The 24,924-nt window shown below is 43.9% G+C and overlaps 1 protein-coding gene across 2 annotated transcripts in view; it reads left to right on the forward strand.

Annotated features, from left to right (window-relative positions):
- Nucleotides 1–4,396: 4,396 nt before the first annotated feature.
- The window catches only part of Ap1s3 (adaptor related protein complex 1 subunit sigma 3), a 72,657-nt gene continuing 52,129 nt past the window's right edge, over nucleotides 4,397–24,924 (forward strand). For both annotated transcript variants that reach the window (XM_005361542.2, XM_026786352.1), the window contains exon 1: nucleotides 4,397–4,537. In XM_005361542.2, the coding sequence (XP_005361599.1) occupies nucleotides 4,535–4,537 (3 nt within the window). In that variant the 5' untranslated portion in view covers nucleotides 4,397–4,534. The remainder of the gene's footprint in view (nucleotides 4,538–24,924) is intronic.

Genomic DNA, 24,924 nt, shown 5'->3' on the forward strand with positions numbered 1-24,924 from the left:
CCTACAACAAAAACTTTCTCCCTAACCATGGAGTGGCCAGTTCAGAGATTTCTTTGATCCACCCTTACTTACCCATAGGAATAAGATTTGCATTTTTATTTAAAAAAATGAAATCTCTTAGCTAGGCACAGGGGTACTGCTTGCAACCCCAGTGTTTAGGAAGCCAAGGGAGGGGGACTGACAGTTCAAAGATAGCCTGAGCTGCACAGGAAGGCCCCACCTCAAAACTAAAACCTATTTAAAAATAAACTCTTTTTTTTTTTTTCCTTCCTAGTCTTCCTCTAAAGAACACAGATCTGGCTGGAAAAGTAATAAATGCAGCTAGTATTTCTGGGAGGTTGAATTAAAGGTGCAGTGTTAACTGAATAGCTGTATGTATTTTCCAGTTTTACACAGACCCTCTAATGTCTTCTAACTGAACAGTTTCTGAACATGTTCTCTAGAAATGTATTAGGTAGGGTTTTCCACTTAGAACAACTGTCTTGCTGTGTGAAGTCAAGAGAGTCCCAAAAGCACATAAGGCCAGAAATGGTGGCCGGATGCATTCCTTGATACCACAAGGAGACTTCTGTAGATGCTGATTGCCTGTGACATTAATAGGAGGCCAGAGAAGAAAGAACAGCAGGGCTGGGACCTTTGAAGTTGCCTTTTCCTTTGCTTCTTTTGCTGTTTAGCTTAATGGCCCTCGGTTTCTAAAGTGCTAAAACTTTGATTCATTGACCCTTATTTTGTTTCATTGTTACTCTCTTCGTTGTTTGTCTCTCCGACTGTGAACTCAGGGCTGATCTACTACTGCGCTCTCTCTGCTCCTGTGATTATCTCATGATTGAAACTCCTCAAGTAGATATCTAAAGTAAGGTGTTGAATCCCATGCACAGGCCGAAAAAAATAACCTCAGCCAAAACATATAACACAATAACCTCAGGCTCATACATCAGATTGTGAACTCCAAAGCCCCTTAGGGGCCTGACTGGGGACTCATGCAACAGCAGAACATCTCTAGCTACTAGGACTTTGAGTCCTTCCTAAGTGAACCTGACGGTTGATGGTCTTGATATAGAACCAGGACTTAAAGTGAGAGCAAGGCCAGCTAGAACTGGAACTTGGAACTCAGGAGGTAGAGGCAGGGGCCTGAGATCAAGGCCTGTCTGAACCTCAGAGTGAGTTCAAGGTAATCCTGAACAAACCAGTGTCCTGGTGAGGTCTCTATTGCTGTGATGAACACCATCATTAAAAGCAACTTGGGGAGGCAAGGGTTTATTTGATTCATAGGCTACAGTCCATTATTAGGGCCAGGAACTCAGGAAAGAAACTTTATAGTTGTGGGCTATTTATTTATTTATTTATTTATTTTTGTTTACTTTTGGTGGGGGCCTGCCACCCAGCTCCCAAAAATACATGAACACTTGTTTTTATTTATGAATATTCTTGGCTTAACTTGCCTTGTTTCTAGCTGGCTTTTCTAACTTAAATTATCCCCTTACTCTTTAACTTTGTCTCGTGTCTGGGCTTTTACCTTTCTTTATTCTATATATCTTTCTTTTGTTTTTACTCCGTGGTTTGCTGGGTGACCCTAAACTTCTCCAGTCCAGGTACTGGGCTTCCCTGCCCTATATAATCCAGTAAATCATAGCCATTTTGGAAATGTCAACCTCTTGGCCCAGGTTACACCTCTTGGTCAGAGGCTCGCTCCTCTCGGGGGAGGCCTTCTCTTGGCGTGGCTCAGCCCAGGGTCATATTCTTTCTGGACTCTCCCAGATGACTCTGGCTGTGTTCTTTTTATCTAAAAAACCCTTCTCCTCTACCAAAGGTAGGAGCAGTTGTGTCCTTCCTTTTTTCCCCATTCATCAATGAGACTATTTCTCAAAACACAAAGTCAAAGGAAAGCTGAGGATTTAGCTCAGTGTATGAGTTCATGTTAACATGTGTGAGGTCTTGGATCCCTAGTACTGAAAGGAAGAGAGAGAGGGAAGAAAAGACGGTGTAGGAAGGTCAGACTGAAATTGTAAGTTACTGTGCGTGGTGGCCTGTCACCCAAGAGCACATTGCCCTGATAGCTGAGTGCTGGGTGCCTCTCAGCCTGCCTTCCTATGCCTTTATCTCCTGTTCACTTTGGTCTCTCACTAGCTGAACCAGCAGTTTTGGCCTTGCCCTTTAGAACCTCGGACATTCATATGTATAGTCCAGTGGATACATTTCTCATTTTGATGGCTGGTGAGATAATCTATATGAAGCCCACGGCAGGCCTTCCTCTTAGGGTGACTCTGTAAGCTGTGAGAATGTGGAGGGAAGCCCTTTAGATAGCAGAAGCCCAAGACAGTGTCCACTGCCCATCTCAGCAGAGTCAGAGGGAAGGCAAAGAATGCAACTCACTTTTAAGTTAATTTCTAATCCCACCCTTTCCAACATGGGCCACACACTCAGGGAACTTTCCCCTGTTTGAGTATTTGGCTTAAGTCTTAACTCACTGAGATTTCTTTAGCTTTAAAGCTCTTTTGCAATTCCACCTCTTCCTCATTATAGATAAAACCTTCCAAAACAGAAAGCACGGGATGCTTTACAATGGGCTCAGCAAGGCAAGCGGTGCAAAACTGTGCCCTGCACTGGAGTGAGCCGCAGTGGAAGCAGACATGAAGGTTACTACGGCTAGATGAAGCCAAAGTCAACAGGAAAGCAATGCAAGAATTTAGAAAGCAAACTTTCTGTAGTTCTATTCTTTTTCAGCAGGCAAAACACCATCGCTGGGTGTTTAATTGTTGTCAAATAATATTCTTCCATGTCCATAAGCAGCTGTCACGACATCAACTTTAAAAGATTGTTAGAGTATACAGCAACTGGAACCCTGGAGGCAGAGGGCTTTGTGGGAACTTGAGCTGGAGGCTGCCGCCCATGAGTGCCTTTAGCTTGGTCCCCATGTTCCTCCCTGTCCCTAGGATCTCCCTGGCACTGCACTCCAAACACAGAGGCTGACTTTGGGATCAGTCTGGGGCAAATCTTTCTCATCAGTGTCTGACTTCTTTGTCTGAACCTTCACCTCCCCAGGGGTTAGTCTACCTGATTTCCTGGCAATTTACAGTCGCTAATCTGTGTTTAGCTAGAGCAGAAGTCAGAGGCTTCTTAGCTCTCTCAGGGTTTTGCTGCAACTTGTCTGTCACCTATTGTCCCACTGGAGACTGTGAGGACCGGCAGAAAGACAAACTGTGTACCCTCAGTCATCACCAGGACTCCTCCATGGGGCCTGGCAAGGGGTGAATACAATAAACATGTGTGGCAGGAATTCAGGAGCCCAGCAGGAGGAGTTCTCTTTGCTTTCCTGTCCCTGGATGGGGTCTACATCCTGCAAAAGCTTCAAAATGAGATCCTTCGAAGGACTTCACTTGACTCATGGTGGGTCTGAGAGCCATGCAGACAAAGGTCAACCTTTTAACGGTCATTGTCTCTCTTTGGGTATATGGCAAAACCTATCTATTCTCCCCAAATTAATCTGTGCTAAAATCTCTGCTTATAACTCTGGGACCAGGAGATTCTTAACGTAGCGATTAAAAACTCCCCTAATTATAATCCAACAATACCAAGTGGTCAGCTCCGACCATACACATGAGAGTAACACTAAACAGAGCAGGTTGCATTTATTTATTTATTTAGGCATATACAAACAATAACGACTAAAGAAAAAGAGGTCATTATTTTGAAAGAAAGCAAGGGGGCACATGCGAGAAGTTGAAGGGAGAAAAGAATGTAATTATCTTTTAATTTTAAACAACACAAATAATTGAGGCTTAAAAATCAAGGGGAGGAAAAACAAAAAAAGTTTCAATACCATAACGTCCTTGAGAACTTTAAGCGGAGAGGGTTATAAATGTTCTTGCATTGCTACTTTGGTAAAAGCAAAACAAAACTCGTGTGTGTTGTGTGCGTGTGTGTAAAAAACTTCCATCTTTTTCTACCTGTGTGAATTGCTCCCTTTCTGAGGTGTAGGGCCAGACAGTTTCCCACACTTTTCTTAGGTGTAAAGGGGTCTCTGCCGATCCGACGAATGTTAGTCTAATTCACGAAGGACAAATCTCAGCAGCGGGACAAGGAGAGCCGTCCCCAGACCAGGGAAGAAGTCAGGGTTGCAGGTGCCGCCGGCGCTGAAGGTGCGCGCGCAGGTGCAAGCACCGCCCTGGGCGGAGCTCGCGGTGGTAAGGGGCGGGGCGAGGTACGGTGTCGGGCGGGCGCCGTAGAGCAAAGGGGAGGAAAAGGTGAGTGAGAGGGAGTGAGAAAGGGAAGAAGGAGGAGCTGGAGCAGGAGCCTGGTAAAGAGGTGGAGTAGGAGTGCTGCGAGCAGAGGAAGGTGTGTGGGAGGAGCTGAGGGGGAGGAGCGGCCCGGCGCGGGGTGGAGTCTGCAAACTTTCAGTTCGAGGGCATTGTGGGAAGTAGCCATGGTCTGAGGCTGGCGCCTCACCTGTCAGCCGGTGTGGCTGCTACTCTCTCTCCTGGCTGTCGCATCCTGGGCGATCGCAGCTGTCGCAACCCAGGCGGCTGCGGCCACCATGGTGAGTACAGGCTGTGCATCTTGGTGGAGCTGGCCGGTGCCGTGCGCGCTCCGGGGGACACCTGCGGCTCCAGGGCCGGACGTGCGGCAGGGAGGGGGCACGCGTCGAGCCTGACTCCGGGTACCTTGGAGTCACACGCGCAGGTGGCCCTGCTGCTCCGGACAGTGCAGGTCTCCCCCGTCTGCGAGTTCCACGGACACCGGGCACCGCCGCTTCATTCATTTCAATCTCCTTTGCTGATGGCTTGGTCCTAGCCAGGCGCTGGGGATGTCGCAGGGGACTAGGTGCTTACGTTCTTAAGAAAGGATGCGGAGGGAAGGAGACTGTGATGGAATGGTGAAGTAAAGATAACTTCTCAGAGTGAGAAGAAGCCTCAAGTAACCGGGCAGAGAGGTAACTTTTGAATCGGTGGCCCATTTTGAGGAGGTGGCATTTGAACTCTCCGAGACTCTTCTAGAGTACCCTTCTAGGCTGCTGCAGTTGGAGGAAAGATGAAGCAAAGATGAAGAAGAAAAACGAAACCCCGGTTTGTGGCTGTTGAGGTGGGCGGGGTCCCATGGAGCACATCTTCTTCATAAGCTGTTTGGCTTTTGTTTCGCTCGAGTTTTGACAAGAAAACCGACTTTACCCTTTCAATGCTTCATGAACCCCTTGGCTGATGGCGTAGGACGGACCGGTGTGTGTGTGTGTGTGTGTGTGTGTGTGTGTGTGTGTGTGTGTGTGTGAAGATGAAAGCCAGGAGAACTGCTACACTCAGAAGTAGATGTCCCGGTGTGTGTGTGTGTGTGTGTGTGTGTGTGTGTGTGTGTGTGTGTGTGTGTGAAGATGAAAGCCAGGAGAACTGCTACACTCAGAAGTAGATGTCCAGCTTCTCTGACAGTGTCTGAGGTTCGCGCTGGCTTTCTGCTGGGACAGTTACTGGGAGAGCAGCTTGTCCCACTTCTCCAGCTGCTGAACACTTTTCAAATTCTCAGAGGAGTGACCTCCAGCAGGCGCCCTCTCCCCTCACCGCGGGGAGCCGCACTGGGTGAATTAGGAAAGGAGGAGGTGCCTTGGGTGCCCGAACAGGGAGCCCAGAAGATGTCAATGAGATTCTCAGCCTGCCTGTTTTTGTTTGTTGAGGGTTCCTGGGAAATACAGGGTGGTGTAAAGAGGCAGCTGTAAATAATGGAGCAGCTTTCTTAGCTTGCTCAAGTTTCCCAAGGAACAAGGAGACAGTGTGCCCAGGCAACCAGCTCAATTTGCCTAATGGAAGTGGAATGGGGCCCCCCAAGTTTCTATGGAGCCCAAAGCTGCTTACTCCGGTAGGCAGGAGCAGGGAGCAGGATCTGAGGGAAGGACCCCCGTGTTCTAGGCAGCACCTGGTCAGAGTTTGTTTTTCTTGCCCAGTGACAAATGACCTTCAGAAGTCTGGGACGTTTCTCCAGCTTTCCCTCCAGTCCCAGTTGCTGTGCCCTGCCAACCCCCAACCCCACCCTTATCCCCCCATTCACACCCTGGTGGTAAATTCTGTCACTAGCTCCTCTAGTGAACCTTCTCCTTCCCACCATGACTCAGGCCACCCTTGCCACCTCCAAACCAGGTGGTCACACCTTGTCCTCTACCTGCAACTGTGTGACTTCCCTCTTTATGAGTGTGCTCATTTGTTTGGTGGGATAGTAACTGCTCCTAAGTGATATATATATATATATATATATATATATATATATATATATATATATATATATATATATATGGCAGGCGTTCCTTTGTGGCCTGGATATCCAGAGGCGTCCCAAGGTTTTCTTAGATGCCTGCAAGATCAAACCCAGCCACACAAGGATTGGTAAGATGTTGTTGTGCCCTTTTAATTCACATTATTTAAGACAATAGTGAAGTTTACCTGAGCCCAAGTGATCTGAAATATTAACAACACAACAAATCAATCGCAGTAGTTGACAGGGGAGTCCAGTTGTCTTCTGCTGGGTCAGATTAGAAGGATTTTCCAAACTAATATAATATGATGCCACTCTTTTCATTAATTTTTTTCCCTCTTTTCTCACCCCTCTCTTTATTATTTTTAATTGAATTAGTAAATATCTAAAGTTATTTTTTTTCTGTTTTCTTTCTTTTTTTCTATTTTGTTTTCTAATGTAGTAACTATCCATGAATATAACCTGTGGAAACAAAACGACCTTTGGTGTTCTCGTTGTCTTGGAGATGTCCCAGGACCGTGAACAAGTACACACACAATGCTTTAAGAAACCCCACCCCTGTATGTCTGTGCTCAGCAGCATTTCACCTCCTGCTCTGCTGTCAGGGGGAGAGAAGAGAAGTGGCTGTTCTAGTGCTCACCAGCCCGAGCACACACCCCTTGCTGCTGACAGCAGTGACTCCTTCCTCATTCCTAGATCCTATCTCTTGCTGCCTCCTCTAGAAGATACTTTCTTCTAGAAAGTGGTCCCTTCCACTCTGGGCTTCATAGCATGTGTGCAGGGGCGGATTAGCATCTGTGTGTATCTTCATCATGCTGTTTGAAGCACTGTACCTCCATCTTACCTTTGTGTTAGAAATCCCTACTTTGGAAAACAGTGCTAAGTCTATTGTGCTTAGAAACACCCCCATACTCCCTCTGTTTTTTTAAGATATTATAATAGGAATTTACTATTGAATACTTGCTGATGAAGGAGGATTTTTAGTTATTGTTGCCTTATTTTATTTTATTTTTTTTTACAATAGCATGGGGACAGTTAGAGAGGCAGTTGAGAGGCTTTGGGGATACCTTTAGTAAAAAAATAGAAGTGGGCCTTGATTATAAAAGTCCTTCTAAAAAGTTCATCTAACTCTGAAAGCCACCAAAAACATCATAGAGGAATCACCCCTGTTGAAGAAACCCAAAAGGAGGTTTCTTTGGAAATGTGAATAATTCTGTTGTAAACTTAGTTCTTGTAATGTTTGGTGCAGTATGGAGTAAGATAGATTTATATTAACCAATTCAGAAGCTTCCATGTTTGTAATTTCTTTTCAGCTTTTTAAGACAAGGTTTCACTATTTCATCTTAAGTAACTTGGAATTTGGTATGTTGACCACAGGGCTGGTTTCATAATTGCAGTGATCCTCCTGCCTCTGCCTTCTGAGTTCTGGAATTCCAGGAGTGCCTAACTTGTGTTTGTGATTTTAAATACGAGAGAGAACTTGCTGACTGAATTGTGTAGCCATTTCTCTGTCAGACTGGTATTCATTTAAAGCAGTATAAATGGACCCTTCTCCCAAATCTGACTATTAAAAAACAAAGCAAGCAAGCAAACAAACAAAACAACAAACAACAACAACAACAACAACAACAACAACAACAAAAACACCTTGCTCCTGTTGGTACAGGCACGAAGATGGAGGAATCCGTCTCCAATCTGTAGGTCTACCTCCCTCCCACTTTTGCTCCTTGGTGTAGCAAAGTTACTGTTTGAGACTTAGGTAAATTGAAATAAGTATGAGATATTTTGGCAGTCTTAAATTCCAGCTCAAGGGAACAGAATCCATCAAAGTAATGAGTTCTTTCCTCCCTGAGGCTTAGTCTGGGCTATTGGCCAGCAGTTAGTGTGGGTGGGGTAGGGGGCTTGGGAGGAGCAGGGAAAATGACCTTTGGTGGGTTCCAGTTGTTCCAAGTTCTCACTGATGGCAAACTCTTTCCATAGGTTTCCCAATCTACCACTGAGGCTAGTATTGACCCCTGCCGATGATGCTGAAGGTCCCATCACTTCTTTTTCCCTTCTGTGCTGAATATTGCCACCTGCTTGCAGATTTTGCATGGAGTTTTACTAGCAGAACTGGTCAGAAACAGTTGGTACAGTGTGAATTTGCCACCTTGGGTGGTCAGTGCCTGTTCCTCGGGTTTCTAAGAATTATGCCATTATGAGCTAGGGTATAGTAGCAAAAACTACCTCCCTTCTACACACACACAGACACACACAGACACAGACACAGACACACACAGACACAGACACACACACAGACACACACACACAGACACACACACACACAGACACACACACACACAGACACACACACACACACACACTCACAGTCAGATTCCTTTGAGTCCCTAGAGACTTACACTTCTTGAGGTCCTCATGAATCACTTCCTCTGTTTTATCTTCTGTCACCATAACCAGAGCTTCTTCCAGAGATCAGAACTCTACTCTGGTTGCTTTCCACCTTGATCTGGTCCTTGCCTCCCCCATAGCATTTTCCTTTCTGTATATCTCATTTTCTCTGATAATTCTTCCTTATGGAATTTGCTTTTCTTCACCAAGCATCCTAGACATTACATAGAAATGTCTCTTCAAGCTCTAAGATCCTGTGATTTGAGAGAAAGGAGCTTGTAGATGACAGGAAATGCCCTTGAGTCATGCTAGTGATCTACCCAACTCTCTGGAGAGGTGTACTTCATATACACCATCTAATAGCTTCATCAGCTAGGAACCCGAGCAGTGCATGGGAAATGCGCAGATGGTCCCTGCTGGGAATGGAGCACCTTAGGGAGCTGGCCTGTAACAAATTGCCCTAAAGCGCCCAATGTGGCAGCTTCCGGACAGGTAGAGCTGGCTCCCAGAATTGCTCTCTCGAAATAGTTGCTAAAACCTGCCTGGGGAAAAAGATGGTCATCCATTAGTCATTCGGAGTACTCGGGCATGGACTTAAAGTACATTCGCGCAAGAAGAGGGCCATGAGGAAGCCTATATGCTAATGACTTTGCTGGATCTTCTCACGCACGGTTTCTACAGTGAAAACGACTGGTTTATGTCAAGGTTCAGTAGACTCGTAAAGGCTATGGGAGACTTCCAAACTGAATATATAAAAGAGGAACCAAGACTGATTTGCAAACTGAGGTGCCTGGTTCCTTTTTGTGCTTATTTACAGAACAGTGGTTCTCAACCTTCCTAACGCGACCTGTGAGTCTCCACCCATAAAATTATCCCATTGCTGCTTCCTAACTGTAGTTTTGCTGTTGTTATGAATGGCAATGTAAACATCTGATATGTGAGCCCTATGAAAGGGTCATTTGACCCCTAAAGGGTCATGACCCATAGGTTGAGTACCATCATTATAGAAATGAATGCCAAGGGCTAACCAACCATGAGTCATCCTTAGCACATTGCTTAGATTTGGAACAAAGTGTTTATATTAAAACATATGCATAAGCAGGGTGGTGGTGGCGCATGCCTTTAATTCCAGCAGAGGCAGGTGGAACTTTGTGAGTTTGAGGCCAGCCTGGTCTATAAGAGCTAGTTCCAGGACAGGCTCCAAACCAAACAAATAAACAAACAAACAAATAAATAAAACATATGCGTGAATGAAAATGAGGATATAACCGTTACTAGGTTTGGTTAGGAGAAGGCAGAGGGAGGAGGCATCTGGAGGCGTCCAGAGCAGGGAGAGAAAGAAGTACACTAGACATGGCCAGCAGACTGAACCAGGCCATGAGAGGAGAGAGACTGAGGGAAAGTGGGGAGAGTAAAACAGGGGAAGAGAGGAGGGAAAGAGGGGACCAAGAGAGGAGAAGAAATTGAGAGAAGAACCAAAGGGACACATGGCATACATCACTGAGTTTGATAAGAACCAGAAGCTGGGGGAAGGGAAAGGAAGCTCAGAGGCTGGAGAGGTTTAGGGCAGGGGTGAGGCAAGATGGACTGAGAGGAGCCAGGACTCTAACAGGACTCTATAACTTGCACTTCTAGGAGAGCCTGGCAGTCAGCATCCACTTTGATATTTTAATGGGCACCTCAGTTAGCCATTTATCCTACTGTAACTTAAGATTTCTTCTTCCACTCCTGTGATCCCCTTTAGTTTTGTGATGGACAAGCACACATATCTAAATACACACATAATGTTAAACCTAGGTTTTAAATAAGAGTAATCATGGCAGTACATGTCTTTCTGACTTTGGCTGATTTTGTTTAATATAAGGTTTCAGATCCATTTTAGAATATTTATTTTTAAAATTATAGATTCTTTTATGTACTTCCCTTTTACTTATGCATAAGTAATACAGTACATTTTCAATTATATCATAATGAGTTTAAAGTAATGTTATATTTTCAGAAAAATACTGTAATTTTTTTCCCCTTTCTTGGGTCTGGGCATGTCTGGAATTGAGATATAAGCAGAAGAGGCTACATAAAATGCATGTGCATACATGTATGTATACATATGTGTATATGCACATGTACACATCCTGTCTTCTATCTATGCATTTGTTGATCTGTTTTTGTCTCCTGGGCAGACTTGCAGGACTCTTGCCTTCTATGTGAGAAGAGAGAGAGAAAGCTCAGGGGAAGAGAGTGAAAGTGAATTTTATGCCTTGTTCCCTTTTTCTGACTCTGAAGAGACTTTTGGTAATAAGACATATATTTCTCACCTTTTCTTAGGAATGACAAAGATGTTTGTCACTTCTTCTGGTATTGGCCTCTATGTTCAGAAAATACCAAACATACTTAAAGGTTAAGATAGTGTGGTGATGTAGGTTCACAGTCCCAGCACTGGGGAGGATAAGGCAGGAGGATTTCTAGTTAGAGGCCAGCCTGAGCTACATAGGGACTCCACACCTTGAAAACAAAACAGAAATAAATTGTTCCAAGGAAAAGTCAAAAAGAAGCTATTGGGCTGTGAAGATGGCTCAGTAGGCAACAGAGTTAGCATGCGAGTTTGAAGACCTAAGTTTTCCTTCATAGAACACACATAAAAAGTCAGGGCAGGGTGGGAGGGCTGTACCTGTCCCCCACCAGCTGCAACAGTCCTGTTCCTCTTCCGGGCAATACAAGAGAGCCAGTTCTACTGGGAGAGGAAGTTACGAGCATGGGAGAGCTGTCCCCAATTGGGAGAGCTGTCTCCAATGCTCATCTTTCACGTGGTGGCAGAGGTGGGGAAGACGTGGCCTGCCTGCCCTCCCCACCCCAATCAATGCCTGAGGCAGGTGGAAGAATTGGTCCTGAGGCCACATGAGCGAAGGAACTGTCCCTGCCCTTTATCAACTGCAGCACTCAGGAGAACAGCCCCTACTCCGTGCCTGAGCAACAAAGTAGGACAGGCCCTGAAGGTGTAGGTGTAACCAACCCTGAGGACTTGGAAGCTGAGAACTGGCCTAGTCCCTTGCCCATCACTGTGAGGGATAAACTTGCCAGGGCAATGTAGACGAGGTCATCCTGGTGGTGAGGAAAAGGGAGAGCTGGCCAGCTGACCAACTCTGCAACTACCCAGTCTCAGAACCAGGCTTATCTGTTGGCCCACCCCAACACCCACCCCATCTGTGATCTGCTGGAGCATGTGAAGGGACTGGTCCTGCAGACCCAAAGCTGCAGGGTCTCTACAACAAAGGGCAGCAGGAGGATATCCAAGAGGGGTTCCAGTGAGGGCCCAGCATCAATAGTGTATAGAAACCAGAGGCCTTGAACCAGACCACTGACTCTCTGCAATGAACACGTGCAAGATGTATGGATAAAAGGGTTTACTGCATGACCCAGTGTGTCCTGATGCACTTTCATAATGGGATTGACTTTTTCTTCTCTTTTTTCTTTTTTCTTTCTTTTTCTTTTCTCTTAAATTTTATTTTATTTTATTTTGCGGGGGGAGGTTACAAGGGGGGGAAGGGCAGATATGAAGAGCCAGGGAAATGAATGGGATGGAGATGCATAATGTGGAAAACACAAAGAATAAATAAAAAGAAAGCTTTAAAAAATGCCAGTGCATCACTAATGAAGTCTGTAATTGCAGTGCTCTTAGAAGAGACGTGAGAGGTAGAGACAGGAGAGTCCCCAGGAGCTCACAGGCCAATTAGCCTGACATACAACAGAAAACCAGCAAAGAAACCTGGATGTCCTCTGACTTCCACTTGCTTCATGGCACACATACACAAGCATGCTCTCTCTCTCTCTCTCTCTCTCTCACACACACACACACACACACACACACACACACACACACGAGTGAGGTCACAGATTCAGATTTTCTCTGAATTACCTTCCTTCAGCTTTCATGTCTGCAGTTTAGCCTGCCCATGTAATTTTCTCTTGCTTTTTGCCTCCACAATCAGCATAGCAAATTTTATTTTGCAGGTGAAGCTACGAGAGGTAAATGAAATGATTATCTTTTGTTTTGTTTTTTGGTTTTGTTTTGTTTTTTGAGACAGGGTTTCTCTGTGGTTTTGGAGCCTGTCCTGGAACTAGCTCTTGTAGACCAGGCTGACCTCGAACTCCCAGAGATCCGCCTGCCTCAGCCTCCTGAGTGCTGCGATTAAAGGCATGCGCCACCACCCCCTGGCAAATGAATATGTTATTAAAGAGTGTCAGGATTCCATCTGATGACAAAGCTGCTGTCAGAAGAGCCGCTTCTGTGTGTACACACTTGGCTGTGTGTTCCCTGTGGAAGTGACACTTTGGGCATCTTTCCTGGCTCCGTGATACTCCTGCCTGTTCACTTCTTTTTTTTTTTTTTTTTTAGTTTTTCGAGACAGGGTTTTGGAGCCTGTCCTCGAACTAGCTCCTTAGACCAGGCTGGTCTCGAACTCACAGAGATCCGCCTGCCTCTGCCTCCCAAGTGCTGGGATTAAAGGCATGCGCCATCACCTCCCGGCCTGCCTGTTCACTTCTAAGGGAAGCTGTGGACACCATGTCGTAGAGAGGGGTATAGGTAGGCAGCCCTGTCCCTGTGTTCCTTGGTCGCTCTGCTCAAGGTTGCCTGAACATTGGGTGAGATTATCCAGTTCAGTTTGTATAGCGCCGGGCACCAGGGACACATTCCAAAAGTTCAGATAGGGTTGTTGTGAAGAGAAATAGGAAAACACTTTAGAATGGCTTATAAGAAACTTAGTTGATAAAATAAAATAAATAAAATGTCATAGGCTGCAAAAATGGAGTTGTGTAGAAAAGCATTATAAGAATATCCCATTTTAAAAAAGAGTAATTCAGAACTCTGTAGATAGAACTGTTTTCTTTCTTTAGTCTCTGTCCTTCTGTTTCTCTGTTCCTCTCTTCCTTCCCTTCCTCTTCCTTCTCTCTCTGCTTCCATTCCCATGCTGGGAATTGAATTAGGGTCTGTACCTGGTAGCCAACTGCCTTACTCCTGAGCTGTGTCCCCAGCCCTCTTTTTACTTTATATTTTGAGATACAGCTCCCTTTGTTGCTCAGACAGGCCTTGAACCTTTGATCTGACCGCCTCTGCCTCCTGAGTTATTGGAGTCACAGGTCTGAGTCACTTGTCCTGGCTCAGTTTCTTTACCATGCAGTCACATCCTCAGATCCAAGAGCAGTTTGTGTAAACACCAACTTTCGAAACCCATTTGATCTCATGGTTTCAGTACTTTAAGAATGCAGCCAGGCATGGTGGCTAAATTCCTCTAATCCAATCATTTGAGAGATCAAGGCTGGAGGACTGCATGCATTCCAGGCCAGCCTGGCTGGGATGTGGAGAGAGACCCTGTCTCTAAACACAAAACATATAATGTTGTCCACATTGAAAAGTCTTTGTAAAAGACAGGGTGAACAGGTGCAGTCTGGGGTGTCGAGAGTGCGGTGAGAGCCTGAATTTTGTTGGTGCTAAACTTTGAGTGGAGGGACGGCTATACCACTGCCCACCTCATTATATAATTTGTTTGCAACTGAAGAGTCTCTGTCGAGGCAGACATTTTTTGATGAGTGCCAAGCAGGCTGAAGTAGGAATAAAATTATCTTTTTTCCTTTCTTTGTGGCATGGCCATGCTGCATGAGCACTCTCCTGAGCCGCTTTCCCAGCCCTGGAGATCAGAGCTCTTACTAAACATTGAAGTGAACACTGGACATTACTGTGTAGAGTGGTGAGTTTAGCCCATTAAACATGGTCTTCGGAACAAAGTTTAAAATTTTCATATTAAGAATAATAAGTTCAATAAAAAATCAATTGGGGGCTGGACAGATGCAGTTTTTGCAGAGAGCCTGAGTTCAGTTCCAAGTTCCCACACTGGGTAGCTCACAAGCATCGGTAACTCTAGTTCTGTGGGGGGTTTTACACATGTGGCCTCTGCAGAAGAGTTCTCACACGCACACACCATCCTCCAACACACACACACACACACACACACCACACACACACACACACACACACACACACACATCTACCTAAAAATGTATCTTAAAAAGAAGGAAAGAGCAAATAAACATTGCTAAGAAATAGAAAAAGGGTCTCAAATTATTGGATCATTTTTTTGTCTTTTCAATTCAAGTTGGTTTGAAAATTGCCCAGAATTTCTGATATGTATTTAGAGCATCTTCTTGCTCTTTTCTTGAATGATTTGAAATAGGACAAAATACAAAGAAGTCTGGCTTTTCATTGACCTCCAGGGAATGTCTAATCAGGAAGCTAGACATACTCAGGGTTGCACCCTTTGTCTAGGAGATATGACAAGTGTGTTCACTACGTGCCAGGGGATTTTCCTTGTCTGGCTTCTGTTCTCAACTGCTACTATTGCCAGGATGAGCCCACACCTGTAAAGACATCCCTAGTTTACCAGAAGCTCATCATGGTGCTCAGGAGAAATTACTCATGTGCTAGGCTAGATGAGTCCAGAGGTGTGAAATTAACCGTGAAGTATGAAGCCCATGTTTAATCATTACCAAGGTTCAGGGAGGAGATGGGCAGTTCAGGCTTTGGGCTGATCCCTGAAGGGAGCGGTGATCCTGCCTTCACTTTTTCAGAAAAGAATGAATGCGTGTTAGAGGGTGTCTGCTGTGTGGTGAGTAGGGATACAAAGCGAATGGAATATAAAGAAGAGGAGTGCTTACGAAGGAAAGGTAAATCCAGAAGAACCCGTATAAGAAGTCAGACATGTGCCTTGAGCATCTCTAATCCCAGCTCTTTGAAAGGGCTGATGGGAGGTGGAGACAAAGAAGCTCACAAGCCAGTTATCTTGGCATGGCAGCAGGAAACAACAAGGAAACCTTACTTCACACCAAGTAGAAGGTGAGAACCAACACCCAAGGCTGTTGTCTGACCTTGGCATACATGCTGTAGCATGCATGCTTACATCACATAAAGATGTATACATACGTACATATCTACCTAATATAATGTGTATAGTGTCTGTGAAGCCCTCAGTTTCATCTCTTGTGTTGCAAAACTGCTATCAAGAAAAAGAAACTGAGCCTTCTCCTAAGTATCCATGAATGGAGCAACTCGGGTGCCATCCTAAACTGTGGGTATCTTAAATAATATAACATAAAGGTATGGTCAGGGTCTTAAAAGTTGTTACAGGTTTGGACTGGTGAGAAGTGTATTTCAGACATCAAGAGACACAGCTGAACTGGGCAGTAAGCTGTTTTCTAGCAAGATATGTCTTGGGGCCTGCAAGGAAGTTGTGGTGGCTTCCTTGTTGGTGTGGCTACTCAAAGAACTGTGTTTGGTAAACACTGCTTTCTTTCCCTGAAAACAAAGCAACACCCTCAAATCTGTACATGTTTAGGCCTGAGAAAAAGTGCAGCCATTTGGATGTTGAGTGAGAGAAGAATTTCAGAAGATCTGGTATATATATATTTAAATCTGGGAGTCCTCATTTTGTAGGTATGGGATCTAATCAGTGTGATAATCCTGGTTGGGTCAAGTACTAAACTGAGTCCTCACCTACAGTTCTGCCGTTTTTGATGGTAGAAATTATACAGAGAGTTATATGTGGATGAATAACTGTTCCTCATCCGAGGCTCCAAAGGTGTGGTGTTTGCTTTCTGTTTAACTAGGTACATTGGACAACCACACCTGTAACTCAGACCAATTTGAATTTATCTTTGCCTACAGCCAATTTGAAAGAAAATTCAGGCAAGAAATACTTACTGCGTGGCTTTACGTCAGTCAGTGCAGGCCTATTGAATTCCAAGCCATATTAAGCATAATAATAAAACAAAGTGAGATGTTTTGAAGCATCATGGGTTCAATATGAAAACTTTAATTCTGGGGCCTTGTATAAACATTTGCAAAACAGGGTTGCAAGATGTCACTTTAGGTCTGGGATAAAAACTTCTTTAGACCTTGAAGTAATGGTACCCCATTACTTCAGGTAGTATGATGTATTTGTAAATTAATATCACAAGTGCATTGTAAATCATGAGAGAAAGCAAATGATGACACAATTAGATTAGCAAGCATCACACAAATAAAACTAACACTGTTGCAATCTCTTCTGCCATAAATTAGTTCCAGGGTCAAAACATTGGTCTTTTAAAGACAATACTAAATCTAGTCAAAGTTGCATTAAAACTTAATCCCCCAATGTTTTTCTTTCATTCTTCTGAAATTATTTATTTATTTACTCTGTGTATGTCTATTTGTGTCCTAAGGCTTGGCAGAAAGTGTCTCTACTCAGTGAACCATTTTTTCTAGCTTCTGAGTTATTTTTATAACTAATGAAAATACTTATATTATTAAGAATTGAGAGACCAGAATAGACCAACTCTACAGTAATCATTGTGCTTGTAGTGAATATTTATAATATGAGTGCTTCTATCAAACAGTTACTAACTTAAGAGTTATGTCCTCTTCTAGAGCAATGGATATAGAAGCAAAAAACTTAGGACTTTGAGCAAAAGTGACCCAAACCAGGGAGTTTTTTTTTTTTTAACTGTGGAAAACTGATATATTTTTAACACCCTTGGATGATTGACAATTAAATGCCAGCTTTACTTCCAACTGCTGAAATTAATTTCTTGGATGCCAATGGTTTATGATTTCCCCTGCAACTATGCATTGCTAAAATTAGGTTAGTTTGCTGAATTTGAAAGTGGTTTTTCAGAGTGTTTGGCCGGGGAGAGAAGTGAGAAAATACCTTCTATGAATGATGGAAGGAATGATCCTTCCCAGCCAAAGGGACCGTACGACATCTGTGGCTTTTTCTTCCAGAAAACACTTCATGAAATTTGAGTGTTTACCAGGTCTGACAAAAGCACATGCCATGCCTGATGAGGGCAGAACAAGACCCTGAAAGGAATCAAATGTTGGAATTTGGGTGTGAGGCCTGCTGCACTATCAAGCAATTGGTCCTGGGATGGCTTTAATGAAATCAAAATAGTCTGAAAATACTTCCGCATGCCTGGTGGTGGTGGCACACTCATTCAATCCCAGCATCTGTGAGCTCGAGGCAGGTGGATCTCTGTGAGTTCAAGGTCAGCCTGATCTACAAAGCAAGTTCCAGAACAGCCAGGACAGTTACACCGAGAAACCCTGTCTCAAAAAACAAAACAAAGAAAAGAAAATACTTCCCCATGATGAAAGCTTATGCAAATGATCATTAGTTAATATCATCTTCAAGGAGCCATTAGTTCTCAGGGTTTTGTAAGCTAACTATGAAAAGTCACAGTAAGATGAAGTGGTGTACCCATGTAGTACCAGTGCTCAGGAGGGAGGAGGATCACTAATTTTAGGCCAACCTGGGTTGTATAGTGAAACTTTATCTCAATGGGAGAAAAAAAAAGCCTACTATAATTTCAGGGTTATTTCGCTACAGCAATGGTTATAATTTTCTAAAATCTTACATGTATTTCCAGGAAGTCTACAAACACCCTGTTTCTTCCAGAGTGCCCTTAATTGTGGGGCATATTTTATAAACCTAAAAGAGTTCAATCTTGGCTCAATAACTCACCCTTGGGCGGGGGACACCTCTTAAGTGCCACCATATTTTTGCCCTTTCTGTGATACATAGCCTAGTATGTGGCTCTACCAATATAACACATAAGAAAGTACCCAGCATTATACCCGCTACGTGGTGGGTCACTTTCTGGTGAATGTACTGTTATGTGGAATATGATGTCCCCAATAGTTGGTCCACATGTTCGAGTCTCTGTGGGGAGGAGTCAGAACATTTGAGGGGAGAAATTAGAGTCAGGGTAGCAATAATGGGAGAGGATTTCTAACTCACTGGTTGCATCTATCTCCACTCTAGGTGAACAGCTAAATTCCATGATCAGTGAGGACACCTGTGGTGGTTTGAATAAGAATGCTTCCACCATAGGCTCATATATTTGAATGTTTAGTTACCAGGGAGTAGAACTATTTGAAAGGATTATAAGGATTAGGAGGCATGGCCTTGTTAGAGCAGGTGTGCCCTTGTTGAAGGAAGTTTGTCACTGGGGGTGGGCTTTGAGGTTTCCAAAGTGCCCAGGTCAGGTCCAGCCTTCCCTACCCCCTTGGCCTGATTAGGGTGTAGCTACTTCTCTGGCACCATGCCTGCATGTTGCCGTGCCCTCTGCCACCATGTTATCAGCCATGATGGACTGCCATCATAATGGACTAAGCCTCTGAAAATGAAAGCAAGGCCCTAGTTAAATGTTTTCTTGTGTAAAATTACCGTGGTCATGGTGTCTTTTCAAAGTATATATGCACATACACATATACAGAGTTCACCTGTCTCTGCCTCCTGAGTGCTGGGATTAAAGGCGTATGCCACCACTGCCCTGCTCTAAACAGTGTTTTATGTTCATGGACTGGAACCTTATTTTACTCAAAAAGGATCTCTCCATTCTATTGATTTATTTTTGAGAAATGTGCAAAGTAGTTATTGTTGGTCTTCAAGTACACAGGGTTGGACGGAGCACCCATCCACTCTCTGTCGTAGAAGCTTGTCATCAAGTGTGCTACGTTGCGTTCCTGCATTCTTCATGAAACCAATGTGCCCCAGGGTAACAAGGTTCATTCTGATAGCGTTTTGCTGCCTGGAATGCAGAGTAGTTCATAATGCAGAAGAGTGATTCATAGGCTTCAGTTGTTGCCTGTGGAGTTAAAAGTATTTAGATTTTATAGAATGTCAGGACTCACCAACTTCAAGTTTCCTATAGGGTTCACTTGTTGGGTTAGTTTTACAGATCTAAGCATGCATTTATTGTAGGATAGTGCACAGCCCTCAGGAATCTATAGACAGTTCTTAAAGTTAAAAGATGAACTGTTAGCTTGGGCATTCATGCTCTAGAGAACCACAACCTCAGTCTGCCTGGAATGATCTCAATCCTTATGCTTTTCTTGGACTGTTTCCAAAGTCAACCACTGATGGCTTCTGGAATTAGTACCCCCAGGCTCTTTGTCTCAAAGTGTATGTGTTGCCCAGTCTGTCAGAGTCTGGTCTAAAACACAACAAGCAAGGACTAATGGCTGTGTCCTTAACATTATAGCAAAACAATATAAGAATTTTCAGTGTTTATTAAAAAATGATTAGATTTTTACCTTTACGGTCAACCTGAACTCCTGTACAGCCTCGGGAGATTACACACACACACACACACACACACACACACACTCAGGATAGTTTGTGTTTGTCAGGGCAGCATCAGGCATCCTGCTTCGTCATTCTCCATCTGATTCTCTTGGAACAACGTCTCTCACAGAGCCTGGAACCAGACTGGTAGGCAGCAAGCCCCAGCAATCCTCCTGTCTGTGCTTCCCCACCCCCATACTTTAATTATAGATACACCTGCAGTCAGCCCTGCCTTTTTATGTGTATGCTGGGGATTTGAACTCAGGTCCTCACACTTGTGCACCAAACACTATTATCTATAGAGCCATCATCCCTACCCCTTGTGATAATCTTTTAACTTGATATGGAAACTTCTTTTTGATTAAAGACAACTAAGAGTTACTAGCTTTGGGAGAGGAGAATGTTTGGTAAATAGTGTGTGTTCCCATGAACAGGGAAAGTCTAAACTTATCTCATACACAGAGCCCCGTGAGATGGTTTACATTCTAAACTTTGAAGAACGTTTGCTTTACAAGCTTGGTGATGTGCATGGAGGGAACAGACCAGCCTTGACATTTTATTTCACTATTAAGCTATGCACACTGTGAGCTAGATAGGGCAGAGCAGAATGAAAAGTAGCGAACAGGCACCATCTATGATTGACCAGGAAAACAAAGTCCAGGGCATGGTGCCCAGCGATGACTGCTATGCACTAGAACCTCTTCCTAGCAATTTTTCTCCACATTGCTAGGCCACCTGACTCCTCAATGTCAGATAAGATCAAGACCTCTCTTACTTGAAGAGGCCAGGCCACTTCTATTTCTTAAAGCCTCTAGTATGTGGAAAAATGAAGTGTCCAGATAAGGCTGTACACATTGTAGCACACTTTAGCAAGTTGAGACACGAGTCGTGTACAAAATACTATGCAATTTCCTTTTGCTTTTTGCACAAATTTTAACTCGATTTGTAGAAACATGTAGATCCACTGTGCATGCCAGGAACTTGAGCTGGTGGTTCGACGTACACTTACAGATGTGCAGTAAAGAGTATCTCTGGGTTTCAGCATCATTGGGACTTCTTTATGAGAGCCAGGATAATGCTTTGGTTCTAAACTCTGGACCTTTGTGATATGAAGGTTACTGCCTCTTCCTTCTCACAGTTTTTTGTCTAAAGCAACTACATTTCAGTCTGTGAATTTGTGTGCTGCCCCATACGTTGGTGCTCCTACTGTCTGTATTTTGTGGTTTATAGAGGATATGCTAGATTGTATCACACTGGATTTAGCTCTGTCCTCAAAGTACCTACAGTTGCTAAAGTATTCAGAATTGGGGAATCTTCTACCCTTCTGCCTGGCTGCAGTTTTACTGTTTATAGTTGTGGGGCATCCACCAGAAAAGATTGCTTGGACAATAGAATGTCATTATTATTAGCCAGCCGGGGACTGCACTGGGATCCTGGACACCCAGTGTTGCACTTAGCCTTCCTCAGGGTAGTTTTCAGCACAAAAAAACATGTTCTGCGTGCACATACTTCTGTCAGCAAGAACAGTTAGCCAGAAATGGAACTGCAGGAGCCAAAAAGCAAGGTTAGTACACTTAGAGACTTTCCCAGAACTAAAGACTTTGATGGATTAGGTCTTTGTTTTCATTTTGGCCTGTGGTACATGCAGAGTTTTCTGGCCCAAATGGTAGTTCCATCATGGGGCCGTTGTGCTAAGATCTGGGGGCCAGAGATACAGTTATCTCATTTTTGTTTCAGCACCAGTGAAACAAAACGTGTAAAGCCTCCTGCTTTAAGGAAGCGTGCACGTGTACATATAAATGGGAAGTGTTTGGTCAGCTTAACCATAATCATGCTTGTCTGTAGGATATGGTTTCTGAGGGATGTGTAGCACATGACTGCTGACCGCTGACCTGACAATCCTTGTTACCCCACTCTTTCTAAAGCTATGTATAGAGAGCATTGCCTCATGCGAGGTGGTGGGAAGGGACTGTGGAATATCTCAGGTTTGGTCCTCCGAAGGTGTCAGTGAGCTTGTGTGACTCCATAGAAACGATTCTTGATAAACTCTGAACCATGATGCCTCGCTGTTGTCCAAGGCTGTATGGTATTATTGTATTGACTCAATCAAAGGGGGCAGAAAATAAACACGTGTCACCACTTTAAGGACATCATGCTGAGAACTGCACCATCATATACTCCAACTTTCCACATCTTATGTCCAAGAGGTCATAAGACAAAAGTCCAAGTCTATATCCCAAATAACTATTGACACCAAGAATGTCCCCAAATCTACAGTTGCATTTAGATGGAGTGTTAAACTTTCCCCTGCTTCTAGTCCCTGATGAAAAGCAAAGGGCTTAAGTAGCTATTTCTCTGAAAACCATTTATAAAGGAATATAAATTTACAAACTCATAAAAGATGCTCTGCTTCACCAGTGATAAGGTGGGAAATGCAGTTGCAGCCACCTTCAGATGGTGTACCACAGGCACTAAGATGGGTCATCACATCTATACTGAAAATAAGAAATATCGATGGGAGTATGAAGGACTTTAGAATCCTTATGCACTGTGGGCAGGCTGGTAGAATAGTAAAGCCAGTTAAGAAAAACGGTGTAGAAGGTCCTTAGAAATCAAGTACAGAATTACCTACAATGTAGTGTTCCATTTCTGGGTACATGCTCCGACACATTCAGAGAAGGTCCTGGTAGAGGTAGATCCATACCTGTATTCACAGCAACATTATTTACCATAACCAAACGGTAGCATAGAAGCAACTCAGCCATCCACTGACTACTGAGTGGGTAAGAAAACTGTGGAGCGTACATAGCTTGAGGGAGCAGCATTTAACCTTCAAAAGAAGGGCACCCTGATAAATGCTTTAGCATGGGTAGACCTTGAGATTGCACTAACTGAAACACACCAGCAGCAAAGGACCAGCAGTATATAATTCCACCTATCTGAGATACATAGAGTAGTCAGCTGGAGAAAGGATGTTAGTTGCCTGGAGCGAGGTGAAGCCAGCGGACTTGTGCATGACTGTTCAATATGTGAAATGAATAGTGATAATGGAATTGCACATCTTTGCTTTTAAGCAAAGAGACAGACTGTGTTTGTTGTATAGGAAAGGGAGTAATGCTTGCTTTTGCAGGTCAGAGTTTCAGGTTAGCCTGGGCTACATACTGAGGCCCATCTCAAAACAAACAATCAAAACAGACTTGCATGAAACATTAAAGAAGCCACACAGCCTTCCAGCAGGCATTGCTGCCAAGATAAAAAGAAACCAGACAGGTTTCAACTGAGAAGGGGTCACTGAATCCAAAGCTCTGGTCCCTAACACCACCTGGAATTTGACAGCAAATACAAAGAGCATGCTGTGGATAAGCACTGGTCACACTCCAGGTTCTGCTTCTTTTTAATCTAAACAGTGTGCTATTTTATATCACCTTAGCTGTATAAAAACTAGATCCTCCCCTGTAGTAGTTTCTGTTTGGTGACTTGTTCTCTGAGACAAGGTCTCATATAGCACAGGCTGACTCCAGAGTGCTGGATTATATGATTGTGCCTCCACACCCAATTTCCTGGTCCCTTTGCCTCTACCTCTTGTGAGCCAGGGTTACAAATGTACCAGAATGCCCCTCTCTTAAGGCTTAGTGATGTTCCCTCAAAGCCATGTGCATACCACAGTTTACTTGTTCACTCAGCAGTCAATCAATCAACTGAGCTGTCTTCTGGCTACTGTCAGTAATGTTGCTATGAGTATGAGTATGAGAGTTGAATTGCCTCTGCCAGACCCTTCTCTGAATTCTTTGGGACACATACCCAGAAGTGGAAAGCAGCACATTAGGTGATTCTGTATTTAGTTTCTGAGGAACTTCTATACTGTTTCTCACAAGTGGCTTTACCATTTTCCATGTCTGCACACAATGCAAGGATTTCCAAGTCATTCGCATCCTCTTTTGTTAGCAGCGCATTTAAAAAGGGTGTAGAAATGTGTCAAGAGGAAAATAAAGCCACCTGAAATATGCCTGCGCAGAATCATTCCAAATGTTACTTGTAATGGTTTTAAATGTTCTAAAAATAAACACAATCAATATCTGATGTTAATGGAGCCCCACAGAGAAACTTTCCCATCTTAATTATTCACACAGGGGCTAGAGAGATGCTTCAGTGGTTAAGAGCATTTGCTGCTCTGCTGGAGGACCTGAGTCCTGTTCCCAACACCCACTTACTTAAGGTAGCTCAGGCCCTAGGGGATCCAAAACCGTCTTCTGGCCTCTTGGTGTACCCCTAAACACTTAGCATACATTCACATAGACACACATATATAAACAAAAATGCAGGTGGAAAACCTTAGTCATATCTACACATGCATACACATTTATGTATATAAGAATTTATACACATTCTAAGTGGTGAAAATATGAAGGCATCTTCTTGCAGTGGAGTAGGAGGTCCTTCTGTTTATGTGTTGCTTTCATTGGTTAATCAATAAAGAAACTGCTTGGCCTGATACGGCAGAACTTAGGTAGGCAGAGAAGACAGAACTGAATGCTGGGAAGAAAAGCAGAGTCAAGGAGAAAGCCATGGATCTCCTGCCTGAGACAGATGCTGGTTAGAATCTTGCCGGTAAGCCACGGTCATGTGGCAATGCACAGATTAATGGAAATGGGTTAAATTAAGATGTAATAATTAGCCAATTAGAAGTTAGAGCTCATGGGCCAGGCAATGTTTAAATGAATACAGTTTCTGTGTGATTATTTCAGGTGTAAGCTTGCCGGGCAGCCTGGACAAACTGAGGGGCCCCCTCTCTCCATCAACATTGCAGTGTGAAAAGTATAGGGTAATCATGTTTTGGGGGTGCATATCTGCAGTCCTAGCACTCAGAAGACCAGGAGCTGGGTGTTGGGGTGCACATTTATAATCCCAGCCCTCAGGAGGTGGAAGGCAGGAAGACCAGGAGTCATCCTCTACGTAACAAATTCTAGGTCAGCCCATGCTGTAGAGAACAAGTCACCAAACAGAAACTACTACAGGGGAGGATCTAGTTTTTATACAGCTAAGGTGATATAAAATAGCACACTGTTTAGATTAAAAAGAAGCAGAACCTGGAGTGTGACCAGTGCTTATCCACAGCATGCTCTTTGTATTTGCTGTCAAATTCCAGGTG

The sequence above is a fragment of the Microtus ochrogaster genome, linkage group LG4 (assembly GCF_000317375.1).
Source record: "Microtus ochrogaster isolate Prairie Vole_2 linkage group LG4, MicOch1.0, whole genome shotgun sequence".
NCBI classification, from domain to species: domain Eukaryota; kingdom Metazoa; phylum Chordata; class Mammalia; order Rodentia; family Cricetidae; genus Microtus; species Microtus ochrogaster.